We start from the raw sequence: 27908 nt of genomic DNA, 5'->3' as shown, positions 1-27908 counted from the left end.
ATTCCTAGTAGTTATGGTTGAACGAAAAAAATAAGAAATAGAAGATATGAATGAAGAAGGTCCTTAGAAAATAGTTGAAAACTTTTCCCCAAAGAGAAAAGAGGCAAATTTCAGAAGTGGGATGCTGATTGAGCAAGGGGTAGAAAGAAAAAGAAAATCACAGCTGGTACTTTCAGAAGAAAAGGTTTCACTTTCTTTCTGAAAATCCACTATATGCACTAGCGACACTACCTCCCAGGGCTTATTGTCGTAAGTTCAAAATGGATTAGAAGGGAAGAATGAAGAGGGATACGATAGCAGTCTTCAGATGTTTAAAGCATTGGCGTAAAAAGGTGGGAGTAGACTTACTCTCTGTTGAGACAGCAGAACAGAACTAGTGGATGTAACTACAGGGAACTTTAGGTATCGGGTTAGATATTCGGAGGAATTTTCTGACAGTAGGAGCTGCCAACCAATGGGCTTGTCTTGTGAAGAGGCGTGTTCTTTGCTGGGTGTCTCCAAACAGCAGCAGGGTTATTGTCTGAAATGCTTTAGCAGCATTTTAACCAAGCAGGGAGTTGGACAAGATTCCCTCTTGCGGTATGTTTCTGTCATCTTACGATAACCATTGTAGTAGCAAAAGTATGTAATTGCGTGTTCCTAAGTGAACAAAAGTCATGACAGGTGGAACCGTTGGGGACTTGAATTACTATGAGGAATCCCAGGCCCCCGTGTTACAAAATGCAGTTCAGAAACCAAATGTGGAATGGAGTAAATACAACAGTTCATCTCTTACACCCTGATTAGTTCACGGAAATAATACGTGGAGAGAGACATAGAAAACTATGGGAAGGAAGCATGGAATAGAAATTAGGTGCCTATTAAGTGCACCAGGTTCCAACTCATGGATAAATGTAGTACCATGCCCTTGTTTCATAGCTTGGATACATGGGGCTCAAAGACATTAATGGAACTGAAACTGTGCTAATAGCCTATGAGGACTATTCCAGAGAAATAAGGCTGGTCACGGAGCAGGAACTTAAATAAGGAGCTGCTAGATGGTCACTAGTCTCCCCCCGCCACTTCTGCTAATAAACTGATTTAACAGCTCAGCAGTAAACACAAGACAGTTCTAATACTGCTAGAAATGATGTTTTCATTATGTTGCCAATCAATACTATGAAATAATTTTTAAACATGGAAAACTTTCATTAAAAATACAACAGTAAGGTAGCAGCTGTCGCCCGTGGCATCTTCCTTGGAGAAGTAGCTCCTTGTCAGTTTCTTGTGCTGTATTTTTGTGCAATATGCTATGGCAGGCCTATACAACGTGTAGCCCCCAGGCAGCCTTGTGCACCCTGCCAACATTTTTTAAAAAGTAATATACAGGTAGTCCTTGGGCTACAACCATTTGTTCAGTGACAATTCAAAGTTACAGTGGTGCTGAAAAAATGGACTTCCAAATGGTCCTCGAAGTTGGGGGAGATAGGCAGGTAAGGGGAGTTGAAGCGGAGGCAGTTTGCGCAGGGCAGGAGAAGCGTGCAGTCCTCTCCTAATGACCACTGCCGGAATTGCCATTGCTAAGCAGCGTGGTCACGTGATGTTTTGCTTAATGACCACTTTGCTTAGCGATGGAAATTCTGGTCTCAGTTAGGAGGACTACCTATAAACTGACAGCTGCCACCACCCAAAAGACATGCTGCAGAGCACCTCCAAGCACCACCACCACTGAAAGCTCCAGTGCTTCTGCCACTCTGCTGGACGCAGAACAGCTGATCGTCACTCCAGGTATTTCTTTGTGGCCCACAAGGATTTTAATTTATCAGTGTGGCCCCTCCCCCTAGATGAATTGTACAGGCCTGTGCTATAGCCCTTCATCTCTATAATACAAAGCAGACTTGTGTATGTGTGTAAAGTGACCGTAAAGAGATACCAGTGTGTGTACTGTGCAGAATTTGTGTGAAATAATTCTACAGGTGTCATCAAATGGCATCTAAAATGTTTGACATTTTCCAGTGATTATCATGAAACAACTTGCTGTGAATTTATCCTTCAGGAACAATGTTTCATGAAAAAGCAACTTCCTGTGTGAGTGTTAGTGGCCAGCATCTGAGCTGGGGAAATGGATCAGGAGATTATGAAGATGACAGACAGAAAGTTTTGTCTCCTGCCATTCTGAAAGGGCAGAGCAAAGAGTATCAAAGGCATTGTAAATCCACAAAAGGTGAGTAATTATGGACGCCACACAAAGAGAGAGGAGAATATGGAGCTGGATGTCATGAACTGCTGCATACATTTCTGTATAGAGGCCTGCATCTGCCTTGCTTTTTTTCACTCCTTTCCTTCACTTTTTCTAATTACTACATGCCACCGTTGTATAAAGTAAACTGTAGTATTCCGATGCAGCAGAATGCAGCTTTCTGTTTTAAAGTTAAGCTGAAATAATCTTCAGAGAAATGAGGAAAGAATCACACACATTAAAGCCCTGTTTGTAGGTAATAGGTTAGTTATTTATTGATAAGCCAGAGACTTCCACGCTGAAGTTAATAAAATGACCTGTTGTTTTTAGAGACTTTTCTGGATCTACCTGAATGGATGCCTTTGCAGGTGACTATATTGTCAAAATCAGCTTTTCTTGTGCTGTTTCAATACTATCCTCTCCTTTTTCACTTAGGAAACTTCAGTTGTTAGTTACTGAAGGAGGCTTCAGTTTAGCATTTTACCCAAACCAGGTTATATGTAATTTCTATGGCAAGAATAATTTTGTTTAGTACAGAAAATATGAATACATGGTTTTTCCTTTTTCATCTCTCTGGCATATAAACAACAATTATTAACTGCTCAGTTTTTCAGAGGATTTTTTTTTCTTTTTTTAGAGTTGGCTCCATGATATCAAGAAATCTTACTGTGCAAAGCTTATATAGTATTGGGGTATTAATGACATAATTGCAAGGTTATTTTTTTTCCCTTAATTTTGTGAAGAAAAGGAAAATGATTTCTTTGGGAGAGACTAAATTCTGATGTCATTTTTTTTTCCCACAGGATTTACGGGGCCTCCTTCAAGTTTACAGCAGTTGAGTAGTCTAGAATACATTTCACCGAGTGCCTTGTCAGAAGACTCTGTAGTTATTGTTGGAAAAGGTATTTCAAACAATTAATTTTCAGTTTATTATATCTTTGATTATCCTACCTTTCAGTCAAAATAATCAGAGTGCAATTATAAGAAAACATCAAATATACCAAGAATAGAACAGTGATCATATTACGTGATCCTCTCCCTACCACAGCTCTCCCTTCCTTATACTGTATGCCTTTAGTGAAGCCAGTAATATTCCCAGATGAGCAACTGTAATTAGGAATTAAAATTTTAAAAAAATCTGTTCCTGTCTTTGAGCCTAGTGTACTATATCCATTTCAGCATTCTACTAGCAATAACACCAAAAAAATTACAAAAAGGACAAAGGACTTGTATACATTGAGGAGACATGGTACTATTCCTTTTTGGTTAATTCAGTTTGAAAATCTGTTACTTTAAAAAAATATTTTAATTAGATTCCTTGCATACAAATATGGAACAAAATTAAGCTTTGGTTCTCTTTTGGTAATCCAACGAGTTGTGCATTTCAGGAGTGTTTGACAGCCCCACTTCAGCTCCAACGTATGGTCAGTCCATAATATTCTCAATGGAGAATGGAGATGCACCTTCGTTCAAACCAAGAATGGAACCTCTTTCTGGGATCTATGGGAGAGCTGTCCAGCAGCAAAGCTCTGCACCTTGCCTAGATGTGGAAAATGAAAGAGATGTAAGAATGGACGTTAATTACATTGTTTAAGAAAAAATGCAGTCAGCCCACATCATGATATTTTTCAGATTTCATAATACAGTACACCTATTGATATGGTGGCTATATATGGAAGTTTTCCCAAAATGTGACATATAACTGTATCAAGTGAGTGTCTTCAGGACTTCAGATATTAGTCAAATGAGAAAGCAGTTAGAAATACGCAATTTGACATGCCAGCCGTTAATTTTATCTCATTTGTGTACATGGTACACATGACCAAAGAATACGCATATAGAGAGGGTCATAATGGAATTTAGAGTGAATTTCATATAGTTCCTGATGTCTGCAGTAGCATGTTAACAAATACATTTATCTTCCTGTGTTTTATTCTGAGTCCAGGAAATAAATGCAAAATATCTATTTTTATTTTTACTCATTATATTCTTACATTTAGGATGACAGTGTTCTTAAAGCAGCTTGCAAGGTATATAAACAGCAGTAAAACACAGTAACAATTATTTAAAAACTAATAAACTTTAAGAATCCTTCCCACAGAGCAGTTGATGAACATCTTGTTTAGTCTCGCTTATTAATCAAGTCGTCATTTTATGCTTACTCCATTTAGTTACATAAGAATTCTTGGTTTTGGCTCCCCTCCATTTCACACTAAATGTGCACGTACCACCAAAGGACAATTCCTCTGCATTTGTTATAATTGAAATAACTTAAATCTGTGTGGTCACTAAGAGTCGACACTGACTTGATGGCACATAATCAGTCTTGCAGAGCATCCATCTGAAATGCTGGAGTGGGTTCACATCTTGTGTCTGAAAAAGAGGAGAAATGTTGGCTGTGGATATAGGTTATTTTCTTTTTTATTAGAGTGCTACACTGTTTATTCATCACATATTGTGTATATTTGTTGCAGATGAAAGTTGCCTTATCCAAATCTGCCCGAGAAAAGATGAGACAGAAGAAGAGAGAGGAAAAAGAGCACCAGCAAATTAGAGATCTGGGAAAAAAGGAATCCAACCCTTGGGAACTGCTCAAGATCAGTGAATCAGAAAAGATGACAACAGAAAGCAGTAATCCATCATTTCCTTACTGTTTAATATGGTTTCCAAAATAACTGGCATCTAAGGTTCTGTAAAGGGACACGGTGGCGCTACGGGTTAAACCGCTGAGCTGCTGAGCTTGCCGATCGGAAGGTCGGTGGTTTGAATCCGCGTGACGGGGTGAGCTCCCATTGCTAGTCCCAGCTCCTGCCAACCTAGCAGTTCGAAAACATGCAAATGTGAGTAGATTAATAGGTACCGCTTTGGCGGGGAGGTAACGGCGTTCCGTGTCGTCATGCTGGCCACATGACCCGGAAGTGTCTACAGACAAACGCCGGCTCTTCGGCTTTGAAACGGAGACGAGCACTGCCCCCTAGAGTCAGACACAACTGGATTTAATGTCAAGGGAAACCTTTACCTTTACTAAGGTTTTGTAGCCTGTACACAAGGGTGTGTTCCTGATTTTTTTTTTTTTCAGTGCAGTCTCAAGTACATAATGATATACTGCTGCTTCCTAGTTCTCAGGGTGTTTTTTTAAGTGTTGCTGCAGGCAGATAAGCATATCATAAAGAACAAAGCTAAAATGTTTGATGTTCGACATGGCTGTCAGAAAAATCCAATTGTTCTTTTATCCAAATGTAGTTTTTGTTTGTATTAATCAGTTGTGTTTGTAGCCTTACAAGATAATTTATAGAAACTTTTTAATACCTAGTATTAGGAAATGCTGCTTTCTGTATTTTGTTAAAGAGAACATTTACAGAGAGCATTATGGAAATATTCTAAAAGGCCATCTTTTTTTTTACTCTTAAGGAACTGTTGCTTTCAGTCCTTTGTTGAAAAGAACATCAAGTATAAAAAAGACACAACCTTTGATCTTGCTAGACTCAGGTAATTCTTTTTATTATTTATTTATTTTAGAATATTTCTGTACCGCCCCATCAGTACTGTGGGTGATATACAGTAAACCATTGGTAAAATACAGCATAAACAAAAATAGCCTCTCCTAATGGTCATTAATGGAACTAATAGTATAGCTAAAAGCTTGTGCCTTCATCGTGCTAGGAGCCAAAGCCCAACTGAAAAATACGGTCTTCCGGAATGGGCCATACCTATTTGTGGTAGGGACACCCCACAAACAAGGCCTGTCTTCTGGTCCACATCTCATTTACTTCTCATAGAAGTGACCTTAAGCAGACCCTCTCTAGGTTTCTGAACAGGACTGACAACAGTAGAAATAGTCCGGTCTGTCCCTTCTAACTTTTGCCGCTCTCAGTGCGCTGGCAGTATATATTTTCACCAAGTGTAGGAAACTTGTTTCCTTAATTAGCCGATATGCAATTTGCCCCAACCCTGCAGGCCTCTGGAAGGGCACTGGAGAACTGACTTTTTCCCTGGGTGTTTGGGTTAGGATAAGCAGAATTCCCAACTGATGAGCTATAGTACAATTCACTTCTGACTGCTGTGTTCTTGTCTTAGTTTGTTTCTAACAGTATGCACTGTTTTCTTTTGTGTTTTTTGTTTGATGAGTTCTTGTATGCCACCCAGAGTCACGTCTGAGTTGGGCGGCCATATAAACACAATGAATAAATAAATAAATAAATAAATAAATGGCTTATTCACATCACAGAGTTAGGTCACTTTTGCATAATCAAATGGATGAAGTTGCAGGTGAAGACTCTCCAGGTCCACAAATGCAGTTCAAGGATCGGACGTTACCTGTCACACACAGTGCAGAAATAATGGAACCATCAGATTTGAGACCCTTCCCCAAACCTGAAGTTGCTCTTTTGGAAGCATTGCAGTTTCTTGCTGATAATGATTGGTATGTTTCTCAGCCTCAATCTTTTTTATTATTTTAATTTTTGGTTTTGATAAAGATAACTGGGATGAGGGAGAAAAGCTCCTCTTGGACATAGCTAAATAAAAAGCAGTGGGCACAGAATCTTACTTTAAATGTAAAATCTTACGTTTTTCTCTTACTGGAATTTTCCCAGGATGTAATCTCTCATTAAATAGTTATTTTTAATTTTATTTTTAATTAAAAATAATTAGTTATTTTTAGTTTTAGAAGCTTGATAAATATATAAGTTGAGAATTTTTAATGTATCTGAGCTTTTTGCCTGTTCTGTGCAATATGGATCTTTTGTTTCAACACAGGGAGAAGAAAATTGAAGGCCTGAATTCAGTTAGGTGTCTTTCTGCCTATCACTCTGATGCTCTAACTGCAAAGCTGCATGAAACTAGTCTGGCTGTTGTTCAAGAAGTAAGTTTTTTTCTATTTTTTCAGATCTCAGCTTGATTTTTTGGTGGCGGGGAAGGCACTGAATGACATGGTATTTGCTATTAGCTGCTTTCCTTGTAATTTGTATATTGATTTTTGCATCCCCTTGATTTTAACCTTGCATTTTACTCTAAATGCTTTCCTTATTTACGAGCTTTGCTACTTCCACAACTTAATTGTCTTAATACAGGATTGGTGACCTGTGGCCCCAACTTTTTTCTTGGTTATCTCCAGTGCCTTCTCTAACTGTTATTACCAAATATTGGCAATACATTTTTTTTTCCATTTGGAGGCAGGAAACACATGAAAATATTAGTGTAAATCATGTTTATGCTTAATGTTTTAAAAAATAACTCTCACAAGATTATCCAAAAGCCAAGGTTAAAATCTAGTTGCTACATAGGTTGCATTATTGCCTGATCTAGTGTCGCCACTGCATTTCCCAAAATATTAACTGTGACTCCTGGCCTCCAAAAGATTGTCCGTCCCTGTTCTAACACAAAGAGCAGGGGAAAAAAAATGTATAATAGCAAAAAAACATTGAAGGTTCATTTTCGCTTGGCTCCATCTTCATTTCTGTGAGACTTTATTTAGAAAAAGGGTTGATAAAATAATTTTTCTTATAACATTTCTGGCCTATCTAACTTAAGCAAAATTACCCAAATTTTAGTTTTGCAGATTTGTGATACTTTTTACTATACACTTCTGTAGCTTAAAGCTATAGCCTTGTGTGCATATACAGGTAGTCCTCAACCTACGACCATTCAGTCAGTGACCATGCCAAGTTACTATGGCACTGAACAAATGGTGGTTATGACCGGTCTTTGGAGTTCTGGCCATCCCAGCACCCCTGCAGTCACGTGATTATGATCTGGATGGTTGGCAACCCATTTGTACTTACGGCCAGTTGCCAAGTACCCCATAATCACAGAAAGTCAATGGGGAAGCCAGCAGGGAAGGTTGCAACTCAGTGGGGTAAGTGTCCTCCACCCGCACACACCCCCAGCCCCTCTGCACTTGCACTGGCCAATTGTGTACCTCTCTGACTTGCACCACATCCCCACACAGCTTGCTCAACCCATGCGGTGCCTTGCAGGCATCTTCCCCAACCTGTGCCTCTTACACACCCTCAGACTGTCATGCACCCTTCCCAACCCGCACCGCACCTTTTGCGCACCCTCCCTGACCTATGTGCCCTCCCCCACATCCCCGTGCATCCCCTTGCTCCCTCCCCTACCCAGCAGAGGCCACTTACCTGCCTGCCGGCCTGGGACTTGCAACTTCCTACCAGCTTCTACCTTGACTTCGGTTGTGGGAAGCCAGCAGGAAGTTGCCTTGCCTAACAACCTTTACGACCGCATGGCTTAGTGATGGAAATTCCAGTCCCATTTGCGTTGTAGGTTGAGAACTACCTGTATCTAAGCCCCACTAAGCAAAGTGGTATCAACTGAAGAACAAACTTACTGGATCAAACCAAAGGCCTATCTAGTCCAGTATTCTTTGCTACAATGAGTCACCAAAATCGCTGTGGGATGTCCGAAGACATGAGTGGGATTAACACCTTTCTGTTCATATTATCCAGCAAGATTTGATCCAGCCTCTTGATCATTTTATTTGCTCTTTTCTGGGGTGGAAGTGGGAACAACGTTTTTAGTCCTTCACTTCCATTTTTTGACATCTGGCATCTAGAGCTCATATTACAGTGTTCTAAAATTTGTCACATAATATATATATATGCTGTATGTTTTTAATTATAGGAAAAATTTGCCTATTTTCACAACAGTGAATTTGCCTTTTTCTACAACAGTGGCACACTGGGGTCACATTTTTGTAAAGTTATCCATCAAAACCCATACTCTTTTTCCTAGTCAATCACTGCATCTCAGGCTACATTTTCAGATAAATGACTTTGTTTGTGTGCCAACAGTGCATCATTTTAGAGTTGTTTACCCTGAACCACATCAGCGCTTATTCCCTGAATGACTGTAAATTCCAAGAGATCACCCATGTTTGTAGTAAGAAATTAAACAACTAGTGCCAACATAGCTTCTTAAAGTATGAGCATTTTTTGGCAAGTGCATGCTTCATTAGCCCCAGAAAGTGGGACGTGGACCTGGTTAATCCAGCTTAATGGGTTGTGTGTTATATTGTTGCCGTTATTGTGATATTCCATGTAACGTGCTTGCATACATGTACACTTTAATGTAATAGCTGTGGGGGGGGGCAGGGGGGTTCAAAATCAGCAGTAGTGTTTTGCCAACTGTTGCTTATTCAGGTCTTTCTTTTTGTAGGTGAAAAATTTACGTTCTGTTGTTTCCCGAGCTGCGGTTGTTTGTTTAGGAGATTTGTTCAACTACCTGAAAAAGAGCATGGATCAAGAACTAGATAATACAGTTAAAGTCCTTTTGCATAAGGCTGGGGAATCAAACACCTTCATTAGGGAGGACGTTGACAAAGCACTGAAAGCTATGGTTAATAATGTGACTCCTGCGCGTGCTCTTTCTTCTCTGATCAATGGAGGTCAAAGGTAGAATTTTGAATTATGGCCTTTCAGAGGCTTTCTTGACTCTGAATAAAATAGAATAAGTAGAACTGTCAAGCAAATCTAATCATTATCAAAATTCAGCTAACCTGTTGAAAGTCTGATGATTCATCTAAGAGAGTCTTCATTTTAACATAGCATATCAGAGATGAAAATGAGCAAAATTGAGAAGTACAGCGTGGCTTTATGCAGACCAGATTTTAGCTTTTGAGCAGGTCATTTGGAAATGTATGAATGAAAAAGAAAATGTACATTTCTTGATTTAGAGAAAGCATATGGTAAAGTGAATGTGTTCAAGTGATGGAACATTTTGCATTAATATTGGATTGAAGTTGGGTTGCTGAATGTGGTTAGAGCAATACATGATTGAAGTAAAGCATGCCTGAGAATAAATGCAATGCTTAAGTGAATAATTCAACAAGGAGTAAGAAAGGGATATGTGATAATCCCTCAATTGTTTAAAGTATTTCAGGATAAATGTATAAAGAATGGTGGTAATGGTGGTAATGTGCTTGTCGGGGATGTGAATGTGCATTTACTTTTGCTTGTAGGTGATATTGTATTAGTGTCTGTAAACCTGAATGATATGCAGTGAATGTTAGATTGTATGATACACTGGACAGTTGGAATTTGAAAATTTATGTAGCAAAGAGCAAGATAGCTGTGTTTGACAGAGAAAATGTGAGTGAGCACCAGCTGTACGTAAATAGGAAGAAACTAGAGCAATTAGGTGAATTTGTGCACCTTGTTAGAATATTTACTAAAAATAGGAACATAGGGAAATAACAGTTCTGCCTCTTTCTCCTGTCCATGCAATGTATAGGCTACAAGCCACTCTCATTCAGGTGGGAGTAACGGTCTCTGCCTATCTCTAATTTTAGTGACAAACTGATTTGGTATTAGGCTGTTCACTTGTAACTGTATAAGAACTTGTTCTTGTATGGGGTACTCAAGAAGTGTCTGAGGTAAAACAAATATAAATAGGGTCAAGAATGAAAAAGTGCTAGATGAGTGAGAATGAAATATAAGTAGTACAGAAAGATTATGCTGAACTAATTTAGTCATATAGATGGATAGAATTGATTAGATCTTGAAAAAATGTTAATGTACAAAGCAGTGAATGGACATGATGGAACCAAGGATGGAGGTGGTTTGGGTGTAAACTAGATTTCCCTATATTTCCTTTTCTCGTGTCTTTAATTTTTGGGCTAACTATTCTTACTCCCTTTATGCATTGTGCATAACCTGGTTTACTCTAAGGGTTTTTGTAAGCCATCTTGAAAATCATGTTTGGTGGAAAAGCAGGATATAAGCAAGTGATGCTTGCCCAAGAAAACATTCAAGCATGCTTATTAGCATGAGTTCTTCTATTGTTGCTACTTCTCCATTATTCAAGACATCATTTCCTTAGTTTTAGTTGGGGGGGGGAAACCCTTGTCTAGCTGCTTTTTGCTGCAACACACCTGTATTTTAATCTGGAATCATGTTGTTTGGAAGGGGGCTGCTACTTAAAGGGCCTTGCTTTGTTACTAGCCAAATGCATAACATTTAGCTCCATATATCTGGGATTTTATGTCTTTGTTATCTTGATTCAGTTAGTAAAAATGCGTAAGAATTTTCAAAAGGGCTGTCAGCATCACTATTACAATAAATAATAGTTATATTTTTCTAATCTGCATATGCTCTTCATTCTAACCAGCCACTTAAATACAGCAGTAAGAAGATGCACAGCCCAACACTTATCTGACGTTGTAGAGCACATGGGACCAGGACGTATATTGTCTGGCATTAAGGATATAACTGACAAGATTTTGTCTGCTGTGGCCAAATTTGTCCAGGATGGTTCACAAGAAACAAGGTGAGCAGATGCAGAGAGTGAGGGGAAATGATGAATGTGTTGATTTTTGAAAATATGAAGACGTTTTAGAATCTGTTTTCTATGAAAACTTAAGTTTCTGTCTTAGTTCTTGAAGAAATATCAAGATGGCTTGACAGATCAAAGAAGCTCAAATGGTGTTTTCAGCTGTGAAAATTTATCTCATGCAGGAGACACTGATTAAGTACCTTCAGATGAGGTTACAGACTTCCTTTTTTATAAAAGGTGACCTTTTCTTTTCACATTCTGGATGCCTTGTTTACAGGGTGTATGTGAGAAGGAGAAACGAGAACTTTGCAACAAAACTTGAGAAATTCCAAAACGCTGATGTGAAAAAAACAATTGTTTGGCTTAGCTGAAAGTTGTTGCATATTTGGTTTTTTAGCCCATCACATTATTGAATTAAGCCCTTTCGCTTAAGCTGTTGCATTTATGGGAAATAAAGTCCCTCTTTTGGGGGAGATGGGCAGTAATTAAATTTGAATAATAAATAAATAAAATAATCATTTTTTCAGATATTTTTTATGGAACTAGGGTATAAATTCCTGCATCTGATATTATAGTCTCTATGTGTGTTCACAATTTTGTCTGGACACCGTTATTTCCATTTTACAAACCGGTTACTTACGGTATTTGTCCACTGATCTTCAAGTATGCAAGAATGGCATGAACGTAGCGAATCTCGTTCGGTTAGTATGTTGATTCAGGATTTCTTTTTGCTAGAGCAAAGACAAAGTGGCCAGGCTGGGAAAGGCTCGGTCAACATAATTTTCTTCCTTTCCTTTTCACAATATTTATTTTTGTTTTGTTTAGAAAAAGAATGTGGTCTGAAGGAAATACAGATTAATTACATGAGTATATATTAATAAAAAAAATTTGTGGTCTTTGTAGATACTATGGGCGAAAGATGCTTTTCACTTTGATGACACATGCAGACTTCGATAAAATGCTTGAAAAGCATGTGCCGCCAAAGGACTTGCCTTATGTTAAAGAGACAGTCAGCAATCTGCGTCACAAGGTATGTTGTAAAGCACTCCAGAATAAAATTGAATAAAAATGAGCCAGGAAGGTGATAGGAATTTTGGGAATGATAATGAACTGAACATGCTACTATATGGCTTGGATAGCTTTACAATAAAGATGTTTGTTTTAAAAGTGTATTTGAAGGCATACTTCTGTATCATTGTACCTCTCTGCCTTTTGATCTTATGTAAAGTCCTTTTACCAGTTCCTCTCTTTAGCAGATGTATGCTATTGAGCTTCCTTGAGTAACTTTTCTCAAGTCCTGTCTTTTGCAGCCCGACTGAAAAGATAGTTACTGGGCTGCATCATAGAGGTGAGGGATAATTTTCCCTTTCTCTTTACTAAATTAATATATTAATAATGTGTGTGTGTGTGTGTGTGTGTGTGTGTGTATATAACCTTTCATCATAGAGGTGAGGGATAATTTTTCCTTTCTCTTTACTAAATTAATATATTAATAGTGTGTGTGTGTGTGTGTGTGTGTGTATATATATATATATATTTTTTTTTCCTTTCTCTTTACTAAATTAATATATTAATAGAGAGTGTGTGTGTGTGTGTGTGTGTGTGTGTGTGTGTGTATATATATATATATAACCTTTCTCTTATAGTAAAGGTTTATGATACGGGAGAGAGGAGGGTTTTTAAAGAGGTATGCATTTGCTGTTGCTTTTGTTACTAATTAGAATTCGTTAGCCTTTGAGGACTATTAAGGCTGGACACCTGGTTCCTAGGCCTTGGATTTCAATTTGAAAACAAATTTTGAGTCTTGGAACTCCATCATGCCCTTCACTTTAGCACAGAAGAAAAATTAAATGTTTCTCTCAAGCCTATTTATCAGAGGTAGTTTAATTTTTTTTTATCAGAACCTTCTGAATTCATTGTTTTACTTTTTCTCTGTTTCTCTATTTTCTCCTGTGTCTTTGCATTTTAACAAACGTATGAGACAGGAACCCATTTTTTATAAATGTGCCCTCCTTTCTTGGGGTTACAGTGCTAGAGGTAAATGGAGATATGAGGCAACATAAAACGAATTGAAATAAACTTTTTTTTTAATCCTTGTTACATAATTTCAGGGGCTTGGGGAGATGCCAATAGTTACACCCTCAGCCAAAGGAAGGCGTTCTCATACTGGCAACATAGACAGTTCAAGATCAAACATGTCACGTGAAGTACTCAGTGCAAGTGACAGGTATAGTTGTGCCCTCCTGCTTCAAAGCTGCCTTCTAAATAACATCCTTCAGATGTTGCAACTCCAGAAGAAAAATTGAGATGTTTTACTTGCTCTTGTTGTTCAGCATAAGTGGAAAATTGGATTTGGAATGTATTTGTAAACTTGGAAGAGAAAAATTGAAAAGAAAATACCAAATTAATGTTTCAGGCTTCCTTTTTATGTGCATGATACAATTGCTGCTTTTTAAAAACTAAATTGTCAGGTTTTAATGCATGTTGTGTGTGAGACGCCAAAAGTTTAAATAATAATTTTTTTCCTTATGTTAGTACTTGAAAGGCTTTAACTGGTCTGTCACTGGTGACATTCCAGAAGAACAAGCAAAACGTGCATCTAAGGAGAAGAAGATAAATAATTCAAGGAATATATAGAAGACCCTTCTATCATTTACTAACCAAAATAACTATTTTCAACATAGCAGTTTTCTACAGTAAATGATTTTTCATTTAATGGAATTGCTTATGGTTTCACCCTGATAATCACTACTTGATCTGCAGGGTGGAAATATTTCTCGAATCAATGAACGCATACTTTAGTTGAAACTATAAACCTAGTACTGAGCTTTATTTTTCTGGCTGTGCAGTTGATAACCTCTGACTACTTCTTTTGCACTTAATTTTTATGTCAATAATTGTTGCATCAAACTCCTAATAGTAGGTACCTCTTTGTATTCATGTTAAAAATTGAAATCTTCAGTGATATTTGATTATATTTCAGATGAGTTTCTAGTCCAGATGCAACTTATAACTGACATGTTCTCTTTAGAGTCCAAGAGAACTCAGTTGTTGTTGTTTTTGTAATCTTTTAGAAGCTAATACATTTAGTAACTTTAAGGTTATTGCAAAAATTGTAACACAGTACATAAATAGGAAAGATCCATGGTTAGACTATACAACTACAGAATGCTCTCATTATTTTCTCAACAGAGAGATTAGAGAAATTCGTGACATGTCCAGGAAATTAGTTCCTCGCAATGCTTTGGAAAGTGCTGAATATGTAAAGCTTATAACAACTTTACTGAATGCAAAAGATTTCCGTGATCGAATTAATGGAATTAAACAACTGTTAGCAGACACAGAGAACAACCAAGACCTTGTTGTTGCGAACATTGTGAAGGTAACATCATATAGGTTACAACAGAACCTTTAGTGGTCTCTCTAGAACTGGCAGGAAATCACATAGGTAAAAAAACCCACGATACTTACACTGAAAAATATAATAGAAATTCAAGAAACAAATAGATGACTATAAGGAAAAGTGAATCTCTAACCCTGTAGATAGAATCGTAGTTACAGCTGGAGGGAGAGAGCAAAGATCAAGAAGGATGCCATATATGTCGTCAGAACATTAGTCCATGTAGCCTGGTATTGTCTGTTCTGGCGGCAAGAACATGGCGTGGCAAGAATGCTTTTTTGAGTTCCGTTTCCTGAGCTTCCTTAATATGAAGAAAGCCGAGTTATGTAGAGTGCATTTTATGTGCTGCATCTGTCATCTTGCAGCTGTCCAGAATCCATCTGGCCAGTACATGGAACCATCCTGCAAGATGTATTCTTGGTAGCCCCAAGATGGCAGGAGCAACATAGGAAAAACTTTCTACATAACTAGGACATGACTGTCTCATAACATATTTAATTAAGCTTAAGATATAAAACTTGCCCCTACCTAGTTTCTTTTCTGGACACACATTCTACATCACATTGGTACTCTAGAATTTAATTTTAGTCTTGAGATGGTTAAAAAGTATTTTATTTTACTATATCAAAATAGCTAACCAAAAAAAAACTTTAAATACATAGAACGGTATTAATATATTGAAACCTCAAAGTCAATAATGATAACAAGAAATAAAGGGGGAGAGGCCTAGAAATGATAAACAGAACACTCCAGAAAGTATACTCTGCAATTCTTGCATCCTGATAGATTCCAAATACTTGGAATATTGCCAAGAAAAACAAACACACCTTCAGGAACTGGAACATTAATCAATATGGTTTTGATGGTTAAGTTATTGCCAGATTTTGGACTAGAATTAACAGGATTGTTGTTGTTACTGTTGATCAGTTGTACTTTCAGTGGCAAGATCATCGCAACTCACCCCACCTAGACATTCTCTGAAGTGTCTTAATACACACAGTGAAACCTTTTTGTTATATTAATTTAAGATTATAGGAAAGTAGTTTCATGTTATTCAAACAGCTTTCATTAGTTTATCAGGACAGGGCAGTTCAAGCTCATTGTTTCAAAGGCCTCATAAATAACTTTTTGATTACACCAGCCTTCTACAAAGAACATTTATTGATTTATGAGCCACAGTTTATTTCTCCAAACCTCCAGGCATGTCGGTACTTAAAATACTGAACAACAAATGCTTCAGTCAAATGGACTCCTTACAAACATTCTGAGATAAAGTTTAATTTTACAAACATTTTAAACATTGGTTCCACAGAATTGTGTTGACTCAAATAATATAAGACACCCAATTTAGCCAGAACACAGATTTATCTGTGGTTTTTAACCTCTGGTAAAACCATAAGGTAAGATTTTAATGAGTAAAAAGTCAATTTTTTCCATTTATATTTTGCAGCATTAAGTACTTATATAGAAAACATCTGCATTAATAAGGGTATCACTCCTTGTCAGCTTTGCAGTGAGGTCAAATAACTATCACAGCATAGATATTAAAACATACCCATTACACTACGTTGTGTTAAGCAACGTAGTGCAGAAAATGAGTGAGAAATAGAGGGAAAAAAAGAAGGCAGGAAATAAAAAGGAAATTTGGCTAAGTCTAGTTTACCCCAACACCAATCACAGTATCTCTCCATATATTTTTATTCTTGCAGATTAGCTGTATTTCTAACTATATCCATATATCATGTATCTTGTTAACTCCATACTATCACATTGCAAAATGAATTGCCTTAAATTAGCAGGTCACTCACCATCCTAATTATCATTGTTTATTATCTGTTTCCTTTGTATGGTATTTCTTTGTCAGATACTCCTTAAGCAATTGAGAATCCCTTGGAGTTCAGACTCCTTTACTACTTGGGGTTTTTAGGTATTCTTGAATTAGGAAGCATATCGGTTAGAGAGGTTTCAAACTGCTTACGTATGTGTTGTATGTATGCCCTTGATTTGCAAAGGGGTTTACTGTCTTTTCACCGACTCAATTCTTGGGGATATTCCACCAGTGAATCAATATAGGAAAGAAAGAGAACAAGAACTTGCTTCAGGTTATACTGAAAATTCCTGAGAGTTGGGACCTGAACACTGTTTTCCACAAGATTCCACATTTTAAAAATTGACAGTTTAAATATATATTTGGTCAAAGAGAATAATTCCAACTATTGTAATCATGTGTCTGTCTAGATCTTTGATGCCTTCAAGTCTCGCTTACATGACTCAAACAGCAAAGTCAATCAGGTTGCTCTAGAGACCATGCACCAGTTGATTCCTCTGTTGAAAGAGAAACTATCTCCTGTTATCAACATGTTGATTCCTGCCTTGGTTGATAACAATCTGAATTCTAAGAACCCAGGCATCTATGCTGCTGCCACCAATGTCATCCAGGCTCTTTGTCAACACTTAGGTAATCTATTTTTCTTTTATCTACTAGACTGAGCTTTAAGAAGTAGTGTTGTGAAAAAGAGGGGACGTAACAACTTGGAATGTATGGGTTTTTACCTTATCTACTTATAATACAAATGTGGGTATATTAATGCTTGCTTTGTTCAGTTTATAAACATTCCTCAAATGTACCAGTCTCATTCCAACAGTACTTTAGGGCAATTTCAGAAGATTTGCAGGATGTAGGAAAAACTTGTTGGAAGTTTCACATTTCACAAGTTGCAATAATATATGCTGAGTTATGGTTTAGGTTATCCATAGTTTGTTGACTATGTCATAAAGGTCCACTCAAATTAAACTACTGGCCCATGTGTTGCTTGTAGGCCTTCTCTCTTTTTTTTTTTTTTGGTAGCTCCTAGAGTTACACTATATTGTGCTACTGAAATTTGGAAGTGAAATATCCCCCCCCTTTTTTTTTTGGTAGCTCCTAGAGTTACACTATATTGTACTACTGAAATTTGGTAGCCAAATATTTGTTTTTATGCTGTCTCAATCACCTAGGTAACTCTAGGTAGGTCTTGGTACCATACTTTATTTTTTCTCCTCTCCAATTTAAGTTGCCTGCTTTCTGTAACCCCACTCCCACAATTAGAACTCAATTTTTAGAATACCTTTAAAAAAAAAGTCTCAACCATTCTGGTGATATCACTGCAGTGCCATGTTTCTCAGGTAGCCTTCAGAATTAAAACAATAATGAAAAAGCAGGAGCGCTCTCCACCCTACCCAGCCCACAGAAATTGTAGTTCACAAGTCACAATAGCTGAATTATCCATCATGCTAAGTGAATCCAAACAAACTATACTTTGATTTAATGCAGCATGTAAACTCAGCGATTGAGATTCTGTGATTTCTGACACTTAAGACTAAATTTTTCTATCCCCTTGCCATCCTCTAAACTCTACAACCACATTTCATCATCATTGTTTTATACTGAAGTCTGTTAATAGAACTCAGAGCTAAGTCTCCTGAAGCAAATCCTGTTTTATGTCCTTGTTTCCTTTGCTTCAAGACAATTATCTGCTTCTCCAGCCATTCTGCACAAAGGCCCAATTTCTGAATGGAAAAGCCAAACAAGACATAACTGAAAAACTAGCTGGTAAGGCACTCAGTTTTCTTTATGCTTCATGTCTTTTTTTTTCTCATCAGTGATTTTTCTCCGTAAGGCTGATCCATATTGAGTAAGTCTGTCATGTATCTTCAGGAGTCTTTATTATTCAAGGGTTACCTGTATTGCAGTGTTGGCACTAGGTAGGGTTTTATTCTGAAGCTCAGGGCCAGTAAACTGAAAAGCAAATGTAATAGAGTCTGTTAATATTCCATTCATTTGAAGTGTTTGAAAGCAGAGGAAGAATTTTAAGTTTGGTAGAAAGCTGTTTGTTCTTCCAATTTTTACCGTGTTTCTAGAAGATGCTTTGACTTTTTGAATGCAGTACATATGTTCATAATTTGATAGGGGCCACCACAGTTGCTTCTGTATTTGCAACAATAGTCTACTTAAGAAGATGGTATTAAGATAGAATTTCTCTTCAGTTTCGGGACATAATCTGGGAAGGAAGGCATCCTCTTGCCATATATTTTTATGAAAAATAACCACCTTTCTCCCTTGGTTCTTTTCCTGAATCCAGAGCTCGTTGTTGAGCTGTATCCACGGAAGCCTCATGCAGTGGAGCAGAAAGTCTTGGTGGTTTTGTGGCATTTGTTGGGCAACATGACGAACAGTGGCTCCTTACCTGGAGCTGGTGGAAATATTCGGGCAGCCACTGCTAAACTGTCAAAAGCACTTTTTGCACAAATGGGTCAGAATCTGTTGATCCAAGCTGTGTCTCAGCCCCCACACATAAAAAGAACTCTGGAGGAATTCCTTGACCAAACTACCTGAAGCAGACCCTGATATGGATATAAAGGTTATTACAGGTTCTGGATAACAACATAGTTTTACACGGGCTGGAGTGGATCATTCTCCAGCAGCCTGCCTTTATTAAGTTTGCGCTTTTCATGCAGAAATGAAATTGGAGTGACTGCTTTTAATGACCAACCATTTAGGACTATTTTTCCAGTTTGAGTCCTAGGCTGAAACCAAAATCAGTACGGCACTTGCAAACTTCCTTCCTCTCCTGGTGCTGTTCCAAGATTCTATAGAATTGGGATTGGATGTCTGTGAAAGCAAAGTCAACTCTGCTTCTTTGCACTCTTTTTGACTTGGTGGCATGGTGCCCTGTGTGTACTAACGAAGATGAAATTTAGAAATAGTTTTAATCATGAAATCATGTTGTGACATGTCTTCTCATATAGCCTTAAAGGGGGGGAAGGGACTTTGGAGAGACATGAAGAACAGGGTTCTGTCTGATATTTGTGAAAAAAATGTATTTAAAAATCAGTCCCACTCATGATTGTGCAGTGTTAGCTTGCTTTTGCTGCTGTTGATGTATTACATCTGCTTGACAGTTGGGCATAATTAACTGCACATTGTTGTAAAACTTTGACAAGGTTTTAATGAAGCATGTTGACCAAAATTTATAGAAAATAATTTTTTTACAGATTTTGAACACATCTTAAAAGAGATGGCACGTGTTGCATATAGCTTCCATATTTTAGTGTGAAAAATATTACTGAATTTTATCTGTCCAAAATTTATAAAGGTGTTAACTTTTCTGACCTTATGTGCAATCCTCAGCAATATAGTGCCAGTTCTGCTCTCAAAATATGACACCTACAAGTACTGTATTATCTGAAAGAAAGTTATAAAAATAAATGGCTTTATTTCTGTAAATAATGTTATTTCTCTTTTCTGCTTGTCTTGAAAATTACTGTTTTTTGTTTAAACATTATCTGACACATAGGTACATACTGATAGTGCTGTGCTGTTTTGGAGCACAGAAAAGGAGTATGAAATAGTAAACCAAATTAGTAAAGGAAACATAGCTAAAAAGTTTTTACACCAATACCATTCATTGCATCTCCCTACCTTTGGTTCCACCCCATTCATTCAGCATTTCATACATTGTCTTTTGTTCTTTAAACTTCTCACCTCTTTTTTCCCCCAGATTCTCACCAACACCTCAACCTTCCCCTTTTACCCTGGGCATTCATCCTTCATGTACTGTTTTGCAGTTCTATGCTCATTCATTTTTTCAGTATGACCAAATCACTTCAGCATACTTTACTGGTCAGTCACAGTTTGTATACTTACTCAGCACGTACTTAAGTATTGCATTCTTGCTGCATTCACCTTTTATGTTTCTACTAAGACACATAGTTCTTGCTTTCATAAGACACAGTAGCATAACCATTCCTACTTCTTTTGACAAACATTCATTCCTTGGAACAGATCACATACATACTACTAACTTGCCACCAGAACTTGTATATTTTATTTTTTTCCCAACAACCGTTAATATTCATGTGTTTTCCTTGGTGCATTATACAACACATCTTGTAATATTTGCTGCAAATCATTCAGTATCTCAGTCCATGATCTGACATCATCTATATTTGAAAGCAAATACACATGCACATCCCAAACATCACATCTCTCATATCATTACAGGTAGTTCTTCTACATTTATCAGTAAACATATTAAACAACCAAAAGGGACATCACATATCCAGGTCTTAATCCCTTTTGAACCATTCACTAAGCAATCCAACTATTCTCATGCATGCTTTGCTTCCATCATAGACCATTCTCACTGCATTTGGCAACCGAACTTCAAGTCCATATTCATGTAAAACATTCCATAATTCAACTTTGTTTTCTCTTTATTAAGAAATGTCTGTTATTTCTCAATGACTTAATGAAGAACAAAAATCTTGTCTGCCCATCTGCCCAGCATAAAGTTGGACTGCGCTTCCCACATTTTGTTCAATATCACCTCATAGTCTTCTCAGTTAGCATTTTACCAGACTCTCCCAGGCACAGACAGAACCCCCTGGAATTTTGACATTTACTACTGCTGCTCTCCTTTTGAACAGTGAAACAATGGCATACTTCCAATTACCCGACACAAATGAAATTTTTACAAACAAAACCTTGCACACTCATAAACAACCAAATCCATATTTTAACATTTCCCCACTTACACTGGTAGCCTCCCCATTTTATATCTGTCTCAGCATTTATTTCTTCCTTTAATTATTGTTTTTCTTAGTTGCAGTGGGGTTGCACATGCAAGGGATGTAGTGATTTAGCCCCCCACCAGTTCCAAGGATCCTCCAAATCACCTTCCCACAACACTGTTGCTTCCCCACAACTTGTCCATGCAGTCAAGTTTGATTAACCCAAAAGGCACAAAAAAGAAAAAGCAAGAACCCACCAGAAAGCGCAACCAAGCAAGTAAGAAAGAGGAAACAAATTACCTATACAGTACAACAACTTCTAACACAATGGACACCCACAGAACTTCATCAAAAAGTGTCTGACACAACCCACCGCAACAAAACAAGTTCAACCTATGAAAGGGTAACACTCTTATGCATCAAAACATCTCCAATACAACCAACAGCCTGCAACTACTCAGCATTATTGTAGCACATAAACCAACTAAAACTTCATCTTAAGCAACCCAAAAGACCCAGTAGCCCAAGAAGAAAAACCAGGAGTTATTTAAAACATACAGTGCAAAGACTGTAACAGCCACTATGTAGAACAGACAGGCAGAAGACTAGCAGAGCGCATCCACGAACACCAACTAGCAGTCAGAAGACACAATGAGAACTCCTTAATGTAAGGATTGCCTACCCTAATAGACTCAGACTCACAAGCAAGAACTTAATGATATCTGGTTTATTAAAGAATAGTATGCAAATACAGAGAAAGCTGAGAATGAGCAAAAGCGCGCCAAATACAAACTAAAAACCCTCGGCTCAAACGTAATCCCTCCCCTCGCCCTGCCATTGCAAACTCCCCCCCCCCCCCCCCCCCCCGGTGCTGGTAACCGTTTCTGCTGATGTCCTGGGAAAGGAACCTTGAACACAGGAGATAACCCAAACACATTCCAATCCAGCTGCTAACATATAACAATCCCACGAGATGGAATCCTCCTCCTCTCCCAGACGAAACACGCATCAGCCAAATGACATGCGAAATGTTACGATGTAACGGTAACATTGGAACGGTGAACATGACACTTAATCTCACAACACATGGACAGACTCAACCACAATTTCAACTGGGAAACTGTGAGCATCTTAAACCACGCCAAATTTTTAAAAAATGCTAGGGAATTCCTGAAAGCAGGAATAAAGAGATGAAGGTAGGAAACACAATTCTTTAATAGGTCTCTGAGAAAAAAAAACATCATTTAATGGAGAAAAAAAAACCCTCAAGTATACAACTTGGAAAAAAAACTCAAACATTTGCTAAGCAATAAGATTAGGAATTTCTGTACATTTCCATTAATGTTATAAATAGATGATGTCATATTTTATTTTTTCCTAGTTTTTAATACAATATTATTTGTAGTCTGTTATGTAATATTTAGAAGAAGAAGAAAAACCCTGTGACACAGCAGTACAGTACACCAATTCTCTTAAGTACCAAAGCATAGGGTTAACCCTTTAAAACAAGAAAAGGTGGGAACATATCACTGAAACAGAGTAAGGAACAAGGTTAATACTTGCAAGCTTAGAACACAGTTAACATATTTAAAGTGACATTTTTGACTGCAACTCCAAACATCCTTCACCATTTAGTATGCCACAGGCTCACCTGATGACACTATTAAACAGAAAGAAAACTATTATTTTACTACTATAAAACCAAATATTTAGCAGAGGAAAAAATACAAAACTGTATCAAACAAACTAGCAAGTTATCTGTATTTTTATTTATCTGTAAATGTACAAAGATCAAATTAAAAGAAAAACTACTTCATAACAAACGTTTGAAACCATTTAAAAAACACACAGCAGGGATCCAACAACAGCTGGGAGTCGAGTTACCTGATCATGTACAGGGAGATTTCAAATGCTAAGTTACAAGGTTTGTTTATTCATTTATAGAGGGATCAACAGCTGAGTTCAAACTAAAAATATTTATTCTTCAGCTGCAAGATCTTAAAAAGTTTTTGGATAGCTCTAGTATAGAATTATTTTGTTAGTTTTAGATGCTTCCCGACTCCAAAACATTACTGGAGAATAAAGTATTTCAGATTTTTTTTTCAATTGCCCCCTCAGTCACCTCCTAAGTATAATCTAGAAGCATTTTTATGAGATTGATCAATTCGCCTTTGTTGAGCACGCTTCAATGTAAATGAAAAAAAAATTCCGATGAATGATCGAAGTCATTCAGCATAGGGGACGGATGAGCTTTCTCGGTACCGAGTTTGATAACTTTTGGCAGTGACTATTTTCCTGTAATAAATCTGACGTGAACGATTGGGTAGCTTCGTTCTTCAATCACCTAGATTAGCAAATTACAATGACAGGAACAAGTCCTTGAAGAGCACAAGTGGGTTTTTTTTTGGCAGCGCTTGAGCTTTCCAGAGATCCTTCTCCTTAGCGCCTCAGTTCTTGCCGAGGTATTCTTCAGTGATGGAACACACTTACAACGCGTTTCTAACCAGCTAAATTCTGACGAGAATATAGGACGCCTTCCTTCATCTCAGCAAATATTGTCAAAATTGTGCTGGGAGTTTTCCCCTGTCAAGTGTGCCCACGAGTTCCCAGATATCACACAGAAACAAAAAAATCGCATGTCTGCACCTCCCAAACGAGATTAAGCCATTACAGGGCAGGGAGTGACGGGATAGGCGCTTGGGTGAACGTAGGAGCCTGCCTGGCTACGCCGCCATTTTAGCCGAAGACGATTAGAACTGCACCGCGTCCACATTTGGAGTAACACAACAGAAGAAGGGGCTTAACTAGAGCAGGGAGTTGACCCTACACTAGCCCGTAACCAGCGGCATAGCGTGAATCGCGGACTGATACCGCTCTCCAGTCTCTAGAGGCCCGCAACAGCCACGTCGCAGGAAGGCCGAGCTAGACTCCTTTCGAGCGCATGCTCTTTTAGGGGATTGTCTTCCGTGCCTCCGGCTGGGCACCAACACGCATGCGCCTCCTTCTTCCCGCCGTCGGCGCAAGTCAGATTGCACCAAAAAGAGAGGCCTTGGGTCTGGCGCGCCTGCGCAGTACGCTCGATCGGACGGCTGACGGACCGGAGGCCGCTCAGAGGATCGCGTCGACGGCGACGACTGGGCGGGCGGGACTGATGGCAGAGAACACGCGCCAGGTCTGTGGGGAAACGGGCGAAAGAACGAGAAGCATCCTCGTGTGCGTGTTAGAGGTCTGAGGGAGGTAAAAAAGCAACCGCTTCGCCAGCCACGCTCGCTGAGGCGAGGGGAGGGCAAGGCGGTTGGCAGCCCGGGAAGGGGAGGTGAGCGTGCCCTCCGACATACGTCCCGTGCCTTCCCCTCCGCCGTTTGGCGTCTTTCCCCGCCCCCCTCGAGGCTGGCGCGGCCTGAGGCGGCGGCTGTGCCCCCTATGGCGGGCGAAGGCGTGCGCGCGTGCGTGGGGGCAGGGGGGCAAGCGCGCGCGCAAGCGAGGGAGAAGCCCCTCTTTCGCTACTCTTTGTAGAAGGAGCGGCGTGAACCGAGTTCGCTGGATCGGGCGTTGTTGCCGGGAGAGCGGGCGAGTCCAGCTTTCTTTCTCCCCGGCATGGAATGTCCGCCTGGAGCTTCAGACAAGGAGCCCGCCTAGCGAGTTTCTCCCAGCCTTACTCCTCCGATTAGAATTGCTTTGCCCAAGCTGGCGCTTTCCGTATGTGTTAGACTATGATTCGGGTGCTCGCCAGCCATGTGGCTGTAGTATCGCACGCTTAAGACGCTTGGGAAGCTGGTTTAGGTCATGAGAGAAAGGCGTGATTATGCGTGTGTTCACTTTGCATCGCTCCTCCTAATCAATGGCTACATGCATAACTTTCTAATCCTGACTCAGCCCTTTCAATGGTCATAATCCAGTAAGGAATACACGAGAACAGATGTCATGGCCGGTGGGGCTTGCCACTAAAAAGGAAACGATAGAGTTAAGAGACAGGCATGTCAGAGAAGAAGTATGAAATTTTACAGCGGCACATACCTGAAGTGTGTTACAGGAACCGGGGGTTTTGAAAGACTTCATGGGAATATGGGCTTTGAAAGGAGATTTAAAGGAAGTAACAAAGAATAGCATGGAAGAAAGTTACATTATTCATTGACCTGCATTCTTACTCTCTCGATTCCACTGCCCAAGGAGCCAGTGAGTTTTTTGTGTCCTTAATGTTTATCAGCTGGCATTGCTGATCAGACTCCTGCAGTGAAGAAATAATATAACTTTAGGGGAAGGCAGCAAAAAATCGTGCATATTAATTTGTTTATTTGTAGCTGATATAATCAGGATGAAATTTTTTAAAGGAAGCAGCATTTGGGATTTGGGGAGTTCATTTTTCTTTGGTTAACAGATTTATCTCTGTGGAGATTAATGTTTGTTTTCACTGGATTGTCAGACTTCTGGTCCCATCACTTGAAATCTTTTAAGCAAAAGAAATAAATTGTAGGGCTGGAAGTAGAAGAGCAAATGGGGTAAAATAATGTGGGCAGTAGAGATGCAGACATGATGTAAATATGAAGATTATATTTGTTCAGCTAAGTCTCTCTTGTTTCCTAGTGCTCTGTGGGTTTGCATCTTCTAAATATCTATGCTTCCCAAGCTTATATTTTCCCACCTCCCCTCTTTTCTGTTTGCATTATAGGACACCAGCAATGTTTACTGTCAGTTTGCCTAGGTGAACAGAGATTGGCCTAGTGATTGCTCCATTGGTTCTATCCCTCCTGGATTTTAACATGTACATGAAGTGGCTTGATTTGCTCATCTGTCAGTTTGTGGTACAGTATCAGTACATCCAGTCATGCAGGAGATCCTGTCATTATCTTGACCCAGGTCTGGCTGTTATTAGAATCTAAAGGGGACAAAATAGGCTTTTAATTGCTATTTGTACATTGAGATCTGAAGAGGGGAGATCTCAAGGCAATAACACATGTCCTTACCACCATGTGCTTAGACTACTGCAATGTACTTTACATGAAATTTATTTAAATTTATTTATTTATCAAATTTTTATCACTGCCCATCTGCCCCACATGAAATTCTCTTTGAAGATCACTCAGAAGCTTCAGTTGGTCCAGGATTCCTTCTTACGGTTGGTTATTAGCTGGCTCTTGTCCCCATGAGTAAGAGTGTTCCTGTGCCTTCTATCAGCTTCCAGGTGCAATTCAAAGTGCTTGCTTTGACCTATATAGCTCTCGGGCTTGGCTCTGAGGTACCTTCTGAAATGCCTTTTTCAGCTGGAAAGTAGTCTTTCACAGAGTGAAGGGAACCGAAGTTTGCAGGCACCGTTTTTCTGTGCCTGTGCTCTGGAACTCCCTATTTCTGGAGATCAGACTCACCCCCCTGTTGTTGCTCTTCCAAAAGTTATTAAAACTAAATTGTTTTGGGGGGGGGGATTTGAAGAATAATTTGATGCCAGTGAATATTGTTTTTTTTCCCTTATAATTTGGAAATTTATTACTTTTTATTGTTTACCTTGGACATTCTATGTATGTTGCCATAAATGTGGTTTTCTTTAATTTTTCTATGTTATGGTTCTTAGCCATCCAGGGTTAGATTGTATAAGATGAATGGCCATACAAATCAAATAAATAAATAAAAACATAAAAAGTGTAGCATTAATTCATATTATCTCAAACCCTTAAATGCCATAAAAATAATACAGCAATAATGTAGGCCAGGTCAGGACACACAAGAATGATTGGAACTTGCCCAGAGTCATTACAAGTTGGGCGGTAAAGAAATATGACAGTAAAAAAATTCTATTGATATAATCTATAGTGACAATATTGAAAGTCTGATATTTTCCCTCCCTCCCTCTTATACTCAAGGGAATTAAGGCGTAGCTAGTCTGAGTTTCTAAAGTTTTCTTTTTGTCCTGGACTTAAATCATATTTTTCTAACTGCCATCCCATAGTTTCTCCAAGATCAACTCTGTGGTTCTCTATACCAACTTCAAGATTTTAGAAACTACTTAGGATTTCCAAATCTATTTTTTTAACCCATTCCTGACCCCCCCAAAATATTTTTAAATTCTGTACAATCTACATATTTTGTACCTCTTTTAAAAAAATGAGTTTATTCAATGTCTTTCACAAAAGTGTTTTTGTTTCTTAATATGAAATTTAAATACCTTTCTGTTTAATCTTCAGCCAACTACTACTAAATATGTATGCATTTGGATTCTACACATGTACACAATATGAGTTCAGCTATGTTCAAGAAGGCTTATCCTGGCTAAGTAAGAATAGGGCTACCACTTTGGTAATGTGTTGAGCATGAAAATGCATATGGAATCTTTTGGGGGCTCAGAAGTTAAATAGGATCTGTCCTGGCAAATACTTGGATCAGAGACTATCAGGTAATCCCTGGACCAAAAACATCTTGAAAGAATATTGTGGCAAACCATTTCTGTACTGTTGCCAA

The 27908-nt window shown here is 38.5% G+C and overlaps 2 protein-coding genes across 5 annotated transcripts in view; both read left to right on the top strand.

Annotated features, from left to right (window-relative positions):
- Positions 1–20175, top strand: part of TOGARAM1 (TOG array regulator of axonemal microtubules 1) — a 32465-nt gene extending 12290 nt beyond the window's left edge. Inside the window, exons 8-22 of one of the 3 annotated variants that reach the window (XM_063290593.1) lie at positions 2036–2203; positions 3022–3120; positions 3607–3782; positions 4693–4849; positions 5630–5707; positions 6488–6641; positions 6977–7082; positions 9392–9627; positions 11342–11500; positions 12410–12536; positions 13618–13733; positions 14699–14888; positions 17145–17364; positions 18412–18498; positions 19028–20175. In XM_063290593.1, coding sequence (XP_063146663.1) covers positions 2036–2203; positions 3022–3120; positions 3607–3782; positions 4693–4849; positions 5630–5707; positions 6488–6641; positions 6977–7082; positions 9392–9627; positions 11342–11500; positions 12410–12536; positions 13618–13733; positions 14699–14888; positions 17145–17364; positions 18412–18498; positions 19028–19281 — 2327 coding nt within the window. In that variant the 3' untranslated portion in view covers positions 19282–20175. Of the gene's footprint in view, positions 1–2035; positions 2204–3021; positions 3121–3606; positions 3783–4692; positions 4850–5629; positions 5708–6481; positions 6642–6976; positions 7083–9391; positions 9628–11341; positions 11501–12409; positions 12537–13617; positions 13734–14698; positions 14889–17144; positions 17365–18411; positions 18499–19027 lie in introns of all 3 variants that reach the window. The other 2 variants (XM_063290592.1, XM_063290594.1) reach the window with 2 other exon arrangements.
- Positions 20176–24512: 4337 nt separating this feature from the next.
- The window catches only part of PRPF39 (pre-mRNA processing factor 39), a 28417-nt gene continuing 25021 nt past the window's right edge, over positions 24513–27908 (top strand). Inside the window, exon 1 of one of the 2 annotated variants that reach the window (XM_063290589.1) lies at positions 24513–24630. The gene's annotated coding sequence lies outside the window, so the exon portion shown is untranslated. Of the gene's footprint in view, positions 24631–25139; positions 25158–27908 lie in introns of those variants that run through there. The other variant, XM_063290590.1, reaches the window with a different exon arrangement.

Source organism: Candoia aspera, chromosome 1 (assembly GCF_035149785.1).
Source record: "Candoia aspera isolate rCanAsp1 chromosome 1, rCanAsp1.hap2, whole genome shotgun sequence".
NCBI lineage: Eukaryota > Metazoa > Chordata > Lepidosauria > Squamata > Boidae > Candoia > Candoia aspera.
The sequence above is the reverse complement of the archived record's forward strand: the minus strand, read 5'-3'. Positions and strand labels throughout refer to the sequence as shown.